The sequence below is a fragment of the Astatotilapia calliptera genome, chromosome 14 (genome assembly GCF_964374335.1).
Source record: "Astatotilapia calliptera chromosome 14, fAstCal68.1, whole genome shotgun sequence".
Lineage (NCBI taxonomy): Eukaryota > Metazoa > Chordata > Actinopteri > Cichliformes > Cichlidae > Astatotilapia > Astatotilapia calliptera.
In genome coordinates, this window is record NC_137435.1 from 31,955,582 (window position 1) to 31,966,319 (window position 10,738).

At 40.4% G+C, this 10,738-nt stretch overlaps 2 protein-coding genes across 2 annotated transcripts; both read right to left on the reverse strand.

Annotated features, from left to right (window-relative positions):
* Window positions 1-1,038: 1,038 nt before the first annotated feature.
* Window positions 1,039-2,625, reverse strand: LOC113036907 (complement C1q-like protein 4). Its single transcript, XM_026193495.2, has 4 exons — window positions 2,560-2,625; window positions 2,112-2,219; window positions 1,876-2,016; window positions 1,039-1,788 (listed from the first exon to the last, which is right to left on the reverse strand). The coding sequence occupies exons 1-4, from the start codon at window positions 2,564-2,566 to the stop codon at window positions 1,364-1,366; spliced, it is 681 nt and encodes a 226-aa protein (XP_026049280.1). The 5' UTR covers window positions 2,567-2,625; the 3' UTR covers window positions 1,039-1,363.
* A 3,323-nt stretch (window positions 2,626-5,948) lies between these two features.
* Window positions 5,949-10,487, reverse strand: ftr86 (finTRIM family, member 86). The gene is made up of 11 exons (XM_026192091.2): window positions 9,836-10,487; window positions 9,419-9,514; window positions 9,084-9,317; window positions 8,841-8,994; window positions 8,638-8,763; window positions 8,479-8,529; window positions 8,311-8,352; window positions 8,172-8,213; window positions 7,925-7,987; window positions 7,643-7,845; window positions 5,949-6,521 (listed from the first exon to the last, which is right to left on the reverse strand). Exons 1-11 carry the CDS (start codon window positions 10,343-10,345, stop codon window positions 6,186-6,188), a joined length of 1,857 nt encoding a protein of 618 aa, XP_026047876.2. The 5' UTR covers window positions 10,346-10,487; the 3' UTR covers window positions 5,949-6,185.
* Window positions 10,488-10,738: the final 251 nt, after the last annotated feature.

Here is a 10,738-nt window from a genome sequence, read left to right on the forward strand (position 1 = left end):
TTGTTACAGCATCTTAATTAGCTACAGAATGTATTCAGAATTATATACACCAATAATATATTTTAATGCTGCACTGTTTGTTGCAATTTAGGACATGATTAAATCTTGCTTTAGTCATCCATCCGCTTCCGCTTATCCTTTTCAGGGTTGCTGGTACGGACCAGCTGTCCCTGGATACCCTGGACAGGTCGCCAGTCTGTCGCAGGGCTAACACATAGACAAAGACAACCATTTGCACTCACATTCATACCTATGGGCAATTTAGACTTTCCAATTATTCTATCCCCACTAAGTGCATGGCTTCGGACTGTGGGAGGAAGCAAGAGGACCCACGCAAACATGAGGAGAACATGAAAACTCCCAACAAAAAGTGGTGTAATTGACCTCAGGACCTTCTTGGTGTGAGGTAGCAGTGCTAATCACCATGCCACCATGCTGCCCGTTATTTAGAAAGCATCCATCCATCCTATCAAATTTAAGATAGAGGGTTGACTCAAGTGAGTTGTCTACTAATTGGATCAGTTCTTGGTCCTCCAAGGCATCCTTGGGCAAACACACATACCCCCAACGTAACCCTTGATGAATCTATTAGAGTGTGTGTAAATGTTAGACACAAAGTACGAAAATAAAAGTGCAGTTTGTGTGTGTGTGTGTGTGTGTGTGTGTGTGTGTGTGTGTGTGTGTGTGTGTGTGTGTATATATATATATATATATATATATATATATATAGTGAATGATACGTAGACTCTCTGACTGCTCAACTTGAGGAGTAGTAAGCCAGTACACAAGTATCATTTGATTTGGGCAAGAGTTGGATTACACCCTGCGCTGGTTGCTAGGCCATCACAGGACTTATTGGGAATTTCATTGGTGTGGAATAGCATTTATTTCAATTTATCTTTTTATTTCACAAAGAAGATAATGATTATATATCCTCTATTTTCCACTCAAATTGTGAACAGCACACTATGCTAGTACCACCGTTACAACTTTGCTTTATTTGTTACAGAATGGATCAAAAATTATAACAAAGGCAACTGTGTTTTTTTAAAGATCTGATTTATTTCATCATTTTTATAGGCTTGACAGATTTCACAGACAAGTAATATAACATTTATAACTAAATCAAAATCAATAACAGTTATAGCCAAGACACTTCAACAATCTAAAAAAAAGATACAGCTGTAGTAATTCAAGGGTTAATCCACATAAGAGTGTTTAAGAAACATCTCTTCAGCATAATGACATACAATCTCAGAAAGAACAAAACAAGTCACTGATGTCACCATAGAAAATTTTCATCTAGCAGGCTTACATTTTGGCTGTATTAGGCAAACGTTGGTACAAAGCACACTATGCCAACTTAATCAGAAGCATAAAGCAGAAAACCAGTGAAAGTGTTGTAGTGGTTGATGTCATCGCTTAAGGAGCATCCTTGGAGCAGCCTGGCAGACAGCTGGTCCCCGGCGTTCAGCTGCACAGCCACGACAACACTGGTGCTGTCTTCAAGGTCCTGACCACTTCTTTCAATGGCTTCAGCCACATTTTCGCCGTTAACCTGCAGAGTGACGCAGTTGCTCAGGGTTACGCGAGCAGAGCTGTAAACCGTGACGGAGAGGCTGTAGACGCCGGAGCGGGGCACGGTGAAGATGCCAGTCTCCACATTGTAGCCGTCTCCCAAGTTGATGAAGACATGTTTGTACTTAATTATGCTATCACTGGAGAAGGGGCCATAGGAGACCATGGCTGAGTTGTTGTTTAGAGCGATGGAGAAGGCGCTGCGGCTTCCTGGAAATGCAGAGAAGAAATAGCTTAGCGAAATGAGAAATCTATCAGCTTCGACTTTTAGTTTATTGGCCACTTGATGTCACTCACCTCTCATATTGTTGAGGATCATTTTGGAGCTCATGAGCTCGTCCTTCAGTTTGTTAATGCTCATGTTAAAGAACTTCTCCAACCTGCCTATTTGTTTCTGCATTAGACAGCAGCCACACGACGCCTGGTCAGTAACACACACTGCATACACACACAAATGAGTAGGTTTTCAGGTAAAAACATGCAGAGCTATATTGAGACATGAATGCAGACCTTCTTATTTAACAGCCTCTCACCTTGGCTTTGAACGGGGGCTTGCTGCGGTACATTCTCCAAAGGTCCAAGCCAGGAAAACTTGTTGTCCTGACCGAAAGCTGCATGCAGAAGACACAGCAATACAATTGCTGGAGAAAAAGAAGGGCATCAGACATCTTTGTTATTTTGAAATGTTGAACTGACTCTAAACCACTACTATTTTCTACCTTTTTTCAATTTGTGGAATTGACGAGCTTAATTGGAGATATTCAACATCCCAAAATGTAAACGATTCTTCTAATATACTTTTCATTTTCACATGGTTTAGTTTCCTAAATGTAAAATTCTAACACGCAGTCTTTAGTCCTTTTTGCCTACTAGAGTCTGAATATTTTGAACCTGAGCTAAATCCATTAATGTTCTTTGCAATTAAAAAATCTTCCTCCAAAATCTTATTTCAATGTAGATACAGCGTCCATCTAGTCTCACCTCTCATGTTGATGCTGATATATGGCAAATGATGATGCTTCTGAAGGGTGGAAGTTTGTACTGACTGATCATGACACGAAAGTAATGGATATATAGTTTTCTAAAAGCCCCTCCCTTGTAACCTCTTTTCACACGACTCCTCCTCTCTCTTTTTTCTTTGTTGTTCATCCCCTTTCCCTCTGTGACTTTATAGCTCAAGATTAATCTGTTTTTTTTTCATCACTAGAGGCTCTCATTTTCTCAAATCCACACATTGACAGACAGCTTATGTGTGAGTGCTGCTCCAGGTTGCCTTGTTTGATGTTACACACATATCTTTGCTATGAGCAATTTTTTTTTCTAGTCAGATTACTAAACATTGTTTTTGCACTCTCCATGTTCATGATTGAGTTAAAAACAAACAACAAACCTGCCTTTTTGGAAGGATAAACTGTGCTGATTGTAAGCAGGATTTATTTCATTAAGCTGCTGCTGAGATCAGCACGACCCTCTGACTGCCAGTAGTCCTACATGGAAGCTCACCTGCATGTTGTTAGAGTCAGGTAGAAAACAGCAATGCTTTGAGGTAAATCCTAATGCCAATGCTAACATATTTATGATCAAACATTTCATTAATCATGTACACCATCTTACCATGTTAGCATGCTATCACTTTCTAATTAACCTTATAGGTAAAGTACAACTAAAAGACATTCATTCTTACTTATGCTGATGAACTATTTCAGTCCAGACCAATTTGTTTGGGCGGATCAATATTAGAGTGCTGCACCACTATAAGCTGTTGAATTATTTAAATAATTATATGCTGTGGACTATATACTTGGTCGCTTTGGAATCACATGATTGATACCATTGTCATGACTGTGTGGCTGTAATTTGCTTAGTAGAAAGACTGAAACAGAGGGAAATATGTTTAATTATGTTTGAAGAGGTCTATGCAAGCCATAGACAAAATAAAAAAAATCTTTTGCTTTCTTTGCTGAAAAACAGGCTATTCAGTAAAGAGGGCCAATGTGGAGATTTTGATGGCAGAAAAATTAAGACACGTGTAAGCCCCGTGTGACTCAACACAGAACCTGTACGAGCTGATTGGGTGGCCAGTGGTCACTGCGTACCTGCTTAATGCCCAGTAGAAATCTGTATTGAGGCACACAAGTAGGAATACAGTGGAACCACAGTGTGTCTCATGTTTAAAGCCTTTCTGTTAATCTCTGCTAATTATCTGCTTCTGATAGCTTTATACTGAGCAAACAGGGGTATTGCTTTCTATGCTGAAATGAAAGCTTATAATTACTCATTAGTATTTACAACAGCTGAATGTTGTATGAAAACACTCATTTAAACTGTAAACAACCCATTAAATTACAGTCTACCTCCAGATCGGAATCACTGTATTTAAAATTCAATGCTCTTCTTTATAATGATCATGTGTATTAGTGCATTACAGTAACTTACGATTCACTTTCCCCTTACTTTTGGCAGATTGGTTTTACTTGTCTGCCCTAATGCTTTTTCATGTGTCACCTGCAGACTTTCTTGGGCTTTCTTTGACCTGTGATGAATCTAAGATTAATAAAACTACTGTACTTTCTTATGCACAAAAAAAGTACTACTCCACAGGAAGAGATTGTTGACTTGAATCCAGACTAATGTAGTTTGCGTGGAATTTAATCCAAAGAAAAAGTAATGCAAATCCAAAAAAATGTCCTTCCTGCAGCTTGACCTTGGTTCAACTTGCAGCAGTTTCCAACTATGTGAGTCTCAGCTAAATAAACCAAACCAAAAGTTCAAAAAAGATAAGAAACTAAAGAAGTTAGCGGCCATTTGCATGCTCGACTCTCAAAGTACAACTTAGTGGCTCAAATGATGTTGCTGGAGACAGCATAGTTTAAAAAGCAGAATCATCCTGTTCCTAATCTCTGCTTGAAGTCTCAAGAGAATATTTGCAATTTTAGCATGAAACAAGAGAGAAGAAAGCAGATAAAATGAAAGACCTCTGCTTTGTTTTTTTGATACTTTTTAGGATATCCATCCATCATGACTGATAAATATCAACCACTAAATCAATTTACAGCTTTCTGCTGTTAATTGCACAGGTTTAAACAAAACAATTTACACTACTGTTACTTCAGATAAATGTGGATGATATTTAAAGTTTATCAGTGAGGTTTAAGTTTCCACAAATCCCAGAGCAGCTTATTTTTCCTTAATTCAGTCAGTAGCATACAGCAGAAAACCAGGGAAAATGTTCTCTGTATTCTACTGCCACCTAACAGTTAGCCTGCAGATCAGTCACCTTCATCCTGTCAATCAATCAATCAGTCAATCAATCCATCCATCCACTTTGTTCATGTAAGTAGGAAACCTTCTGCTCACAGTAAGGTTAATAATGGAGTTCCACAGGGTTCTGCACTAGGACCAGTTCTGTTTATATTATACATGCTTCCCTTAGGCAGTATTATTTGTATCATTTTCTGTATCTAAATTCAGATTAAAATAACAGCTGGCAAAGAAGTGAGATATGGAACTCAACAAAACATTTACCTCACAGCAGGTGCGTTTCCTAAAGTTGCATCTTTTTTCTAACCATATCTAGTCTCACCTCAGATAATCTTGCTAACAGCACGCCAACATGTGCACCTCCCAGGTCTTTTGTTGTCATTGTAGGTCAGGTATCACCTCTCCTCTGGGCCAAAAAAGGTGAGTGTTTTTACTTTGTGTCCACAAGTACATGCTTAGTCATTTTGCACTGAATATACTTTTGTGGTCATATTAATGATTGCAACACTAGCGTCACCAGGTTTAACCAATAATGCTGTAGTATATTTATATATATGAGAACAGTGCCATTCTAAAGCATATGTTGTTATCTTAGAAGGCTGGGATTTGTTGTATCTATTTAGCGTGTCCAACTTTTTCAATCAGGGCGGGGTTGCAACAAACTGTTGCCAAAACATGTAAAATGAGCTCTTCCTTGTTCTCCTGTGAATAGTGTTTGATTACTAACTAGTGCAAAGCAAGATATTTTCTGAATATCTGCACTGAGAGAGAAAAGACTTACACAAGAGTTTCCTTCGGAAAAGTAACAAGTCAGTAAGGAAGAACCAGAGTTAAGGCTAAACAGACCAAACACAAATCAGGACTTTTCAGCTCATCGTATCTGTGTGTGGAGAAAGATCGAAATAAATATGGGAATACTAAATATATTGTAAGTGCAGAATGGAGGGGAAGCTCTAGGCATAAAGGTCAGTGAGATATAGAGAAGATCAGCATTATATTGGTTATGTGTTTGGTCACATAAGAAGGAAGAAATAGACCCAATGCGCTATAAGATACAGTCAGTCAACTCATTTAAAAAAAAAAAAAAATGCTAAAACAGATCACAGAGGTATGTGTTGCAAGTTTATTAATCTTTTATTTACTTACATAGACATATTAAAATTAATTTATATTACATGAATCATGGTTGGTGCAAAATCATTATGTAAACAAGAACTGACTGAACTAGTTCTCTCCAGAGCAAGAAGGCATCCTTGACATCCTTTTTAAAAACCTTAAGCTGTTACATTCTTGCAGCCAGATAAACATCTTTAATCAAAAACATCAGATAATTACTCTTGTGCACATCAGTCTAATTGGCAAATGGTTACTGTAGCACCTACTCTTGCCCAGAATCTGAATCCTGGGAACAGAGGGCCAGTGAACTGCTGCTGGTGTCTGTGGATGAGGGTAGCCTGGTTTTGGGTGATGCTGTAAAAGGCCAGAATCCCTGCATGCTGGTCCAGGTAGATGCCGATCCGTTTGGCCTTTGGTGCACCCAGCAGTTTTTCCTGGTTATTGTGCCAAAAGGAAAATCCGCTCCCAGACCAGTACAGACTCCAAGACAGCTCATTGTGGCCCAAACGGCTCTTGTCATCATTACTCTTGCGTTCTATCTCTTTGTAGGAAACTCCGATGGTGACCTGCATGATGGGAGTGAGGAAAATAAATTCAGTGAGGGGCACAAACGTAAGAGTCGTTTGCTAATCACTTTAAAAAACAAAAAACAAAAAGGGAAACAACAGAACTTTAAACTACAAATTGAGACCATAAGATGACTAAGAATATATTTATCAAGGTCATAAATAAATTCAAAAGTAGGATCAAATTTTCATAGATTTTTATACAATGTTACTTTTTCTTTTGCAATCAGAAGAGTCGCCCCCTGTTGGTTATTAAAAGAGCCTGTTTAATGCACAAGTGCATTAAACAGGTTTTCAGAACTGGAGGTCATGTGGCTCTTTTTTAAAAATAACCTACAAAAATAACATATGACAAATATGTATGTTGAACAGATTGTGTCTTTTAACGAGCGCAGCCGTGACTAATAGAAATGTCAGTAATTTTTGTATTTATAGCACTTCTGTCCTTAGGGCCTCTCTGGTACTCTAATACAGTATGACTTGGCATAAACTATGATGCAACTCTGTGCATTGTGTGAGAAAATGAATTACTTTCCAGGCAGAAAGTAATTGAAATGATTGGTTTCCTTTGAAGTTTCTGTATACATGGATTCCATTAGCCAATTAAAATGGAGCACAAAGGGCAGTTCCCTCTATTACCAGACTACCTGTGTAGACAAATGCTGGCTGCATGATTTAAATCCTCAAAAACATTTATTTTAATTAAAATATATAAAACTAAAAATGCTTTATAGCCAAAACCTATCCTAAAAGGAATGGTAGGACATAGAATATTGATTTAAGCCTTCTTTAGTCAGACTTACTATTGTGAGACTTCTATTTTGCTTTTAGGTCTGAAGACTTTTATGGCATTAGAGTTCTTTCATAACCATTACTTAGCACTGACTGGGCAAACAAAGCATGTTAACTAATTCTACGACTCAAACAGTTACAGTTGAAAAACAAACACACACACACACACACACACACACACACACACACACACACACACACACACACACACACACACACACACACACACACACACACACACACACACACACACACACACACACACACACACACACACACACACACACACACACACACACACACACACACACTTAATCATATCCAAGCACCTTCTGCCCAGTCCACTCCACCTCCCAGTAATAAGGGCTCCCTCCCAGCGGCTCTTTGCAGAGAACCTGTCTCCAGAACTGGAATCGATCAGGATGGTCTGGTGGGTTCAGGTTCTCAGCCCGCATCGTTGCCTTACGATTGCCATCCGACAGCAGAACGTGGCGATACACTGTGTTGGGGTCCATAGTGGGTTCGAAACGAACTAAAGAAAGAGGATTTGTCATTTTACCTAAGACTGGAACAAATAAAGGGGTCTGTATTCTGGAGTACAAAAGACTTACATTTTATGAGTTCATCTCGAGTTTTTGGTTCTGGTTTCATAAATCCCACTGATGATACAGAAGCTGTTAAGACAGAAAAAAAATACACCATTGTAAAAAGGAAAAGTAACATTTAACCCCAAGATACTCTAAGAGGTATCTGTGAAAGGTCAGGTGAGCAAAGCTGTCCACAGCCAGCTTTTATCTCCTACAAGACGGGGTAACTGCCTGACGTGGATATCGTCAATGATAATGTTTGTGCTTTTACCTTGACGTCGAGGAGCAGGCAAGGGTGGAGGTGGGGCTGAAGCTTCATTCACAGAGAGAAGCAACAAACAGAACAGTTAAACTAAAGCATATCTAAACTCTATGACAGCCAACATTAGAGAAACCCTTTCAAGCATTACCTTGAATGTAAGCAGAACCACCAGACCTTGAAGGCAGAGGCCCTGAGGTGAAAAAAAATAAAAACAAGAGTAAAATATGAACTCAGTGTTTTTTCAAATGCCACATTAAAGTATATTCTGTGTGTGTGTGTGTGTGTGTGTGTGTGTGTGTGTGTGTGCATGTTTTACCTTGAGGTCGCAAAGGTGGCAAGGGTGGAGAGTCTGTTTTCATTTCATACACTACAGAAGAAAAGGGTTTACATGTAAAAAGGTGTCCTTTCCACAGTCAAAAGCTAACAGTCAAAATAAAGCTCATTTGTGCTTTTATTGGACTGGTATTTAACGTACCTGTACTTTGGGCAGGAACCTGAGCTGGTAGCGGGCCTGCAGGTAGTGGGCCTGTTGGTACTGGTCCCGCTGGTAGCGGGCCTGCTGCTTCCGGACCACTGGTAGTCAAAGCCAAGGGGTTATTCACTGCAAAAGGAAAATTTTGACCTTATGTTATTAAGAGAAGAGAAAAGACGAGAAGAGAGTAGAAGAGAAGAGCTGACCTATTGTGATGATTTTTTCCAGGCTGCCTTTGCAGAGATCCTGAACTGACTCCTGCAGTTCTTTCATGACTGAGCGGACTGACGTCACCATGGTTTCCTCCTGCCCAATCACTGTGGCATCAGTCTGAACCAGCGGCTCCATGAGGAGGAAGTTCTTGAGAACAAATACCACAAATTCCACAGTCAGAGACTACAGATCTAGTTTAGCACTAAAATATGTGCACTCCGCTTCACACTCGTTACCTTCAAGAAACAGACATCGTCCTGCATGTCAGCCAGTCTGCTCAGCTCTTCACTCTTCCAGTTGAGCTGTGCAACCTGCTGCTCCAGTCTGTTGAGGTGCCCCTCAGCCTGGCTGCCTAAAGAGGCCTCGTGGGTAGAGAGGAGCTCGCTGACCTGGGTGCCTGTTAGATTCACGTTCTTGGCTAGCTCCATGAATAAATCTGTGCTCTCCTTCTCTAGAGCCTGGACCAAGGCCTGGTAGTGTAGACAAGCAAGATGAGGACATATTGTCACCACAATTTCATATTTTTCAAAGTAAACAAGGATGGCATGAATTAATAAGGTTTTCTACATGCCTTGTCTTGACGTGCAAAATGTGGGAGTTCCTTAATCTTCCTATCCGTCTCCTGGAGCCTCCTCTGTACCTCTGCTTGCATCTGAACAAGCTCTTTCTATACACAAACACATGCACACATACATTGTGAGGCAGTAATGACTGTACTTGAGACTGTACAGGCTATTTGTGATATTGTTACATAGTTTTGCTGGGAATCACTATAACATCAGTAAGGCGTGCTTCAGACTTGTTTTTCAAGTCCTTCAAGATTAGCTTAAGAAATGTTTTAGTTACACTTGGAAACTGCATTTATAGTGGTGTATTTCTTTTACCAGCATTTTACTTTAATTTTAAAAGTTGTTTAGAGACCCAAAAACAAATAAACAAAAATAAAAGCAGAGTGAAAATATCACCTGAAATAATTACAATTACACACCTGTCTTTCTTTTCTCTCGTCTCTCGGTTTGACAACACGGTGTCCACTGTGTCCATGCTGGCAACACACGTCACACACACACTCCCTGTCGTCATGGCAAAACAGGTCCAGGGGTCGGCCGTGTTGGTGGCAGGGTTTGGGTTCCACAGAGGGAAGCTGTGGGTACACGCTGCCCTTTCGTTGCATTGTATCTGGCTGGACCTCCAAATAGACCGGCATGGATGGTGGGCCGGGGGAAGGAGCTGTGAAGGAGTGCTGCTTCAGGCTGTTGGTCCTCAGCTTCTCCATAGCCTCTGCTAGCAGGGTGCTCTTGGCCAGTGAGGGCCGAGGGTTAAACACCTGCCTACACTGGGGGCAGCTATACTGACCTTTGCTGCCCCCTTTGTCCCAGTGGCTCTGAATACAAGCCAAGCAGTATGAGTGTCCGCAGGGTAGAGTGGCTGGATCCTTCAGGGTTTCCAGACATACTGGACAGGCAAAGCTTTCCTCTTCAGTCCAACCTGAGGCCATGCTCGCTGGGAGGAGATGAGCTTAAACTTTCTTTGTATGGATCACAAAGTTCTCTGTGTGAAGTCACGGAACTGATACTACAGCAAACAGGTCAGAGAAATTAAAGCAATGACACCCAACAAATGACGAGGCTAAAATGCCAGTTCATATGAATCACCTGCTGCTTAAAACATGAAGAAACGGCTCAGGGTGGGGCTGGTTAAACAGGTGGAGTGAGGAGTCTATCAATCTGACATCATGGGTTTCAACAGTTTGTTGGAGCCTCCTAATGGAAAAATGAATTTTGCTGTTGATTTTTGCTACTCAAACGAATTAATTAAGTTTAATCATCCAGTCACATTCATTCTTGCCAGGCAGTCTGCCCATAGGCAAAAAACTGTAAAGAGCGCCTGT

Excerpts from the sequence above, each read along its gene's own strand:
- ftr86 (XM_026192091.2), bottom strand. The coding sequence starts at position 10,345 with ATGGCCTCAGGTTGGACTGAAGAGGAAAGCTTTGCCTGTCCAGTATGT. Across the intron at positions 8,764-8,840 it reads GGAAAAAATCATCACAATAG|TGAATAACCCCTTGGCTTTG; the intron begins GTCAGCTCTTCT and ends TTCCTTTTGCAG. Across the intron at positions 7,846-7,924 it reads TCGAGATGAACTCATAAAAT|TTCGTTTCGAACCCACTATG; the intron begins GTAAGTCTTTTG and ends CTCTTTCTTTAG.
- LOC113036907 (XM_026193495.2), bottom strand. Across the intron at positions 2,017-2,111 it reads AGCCCCCGTTCAAAGCCAAG|TGTGTGTTACTGACCAGGCG; the intron begins GTGAGAGGCTGT and ends GTGTGTATGCAG. Across the intron at positions 1,789-1,875 it reads GATCCTCAACAATATGAGAG|GAAGCCGCAGCGCCTTCTCC; the intron begins GTGAGTGACATC and ends CTGCATTTCCAG.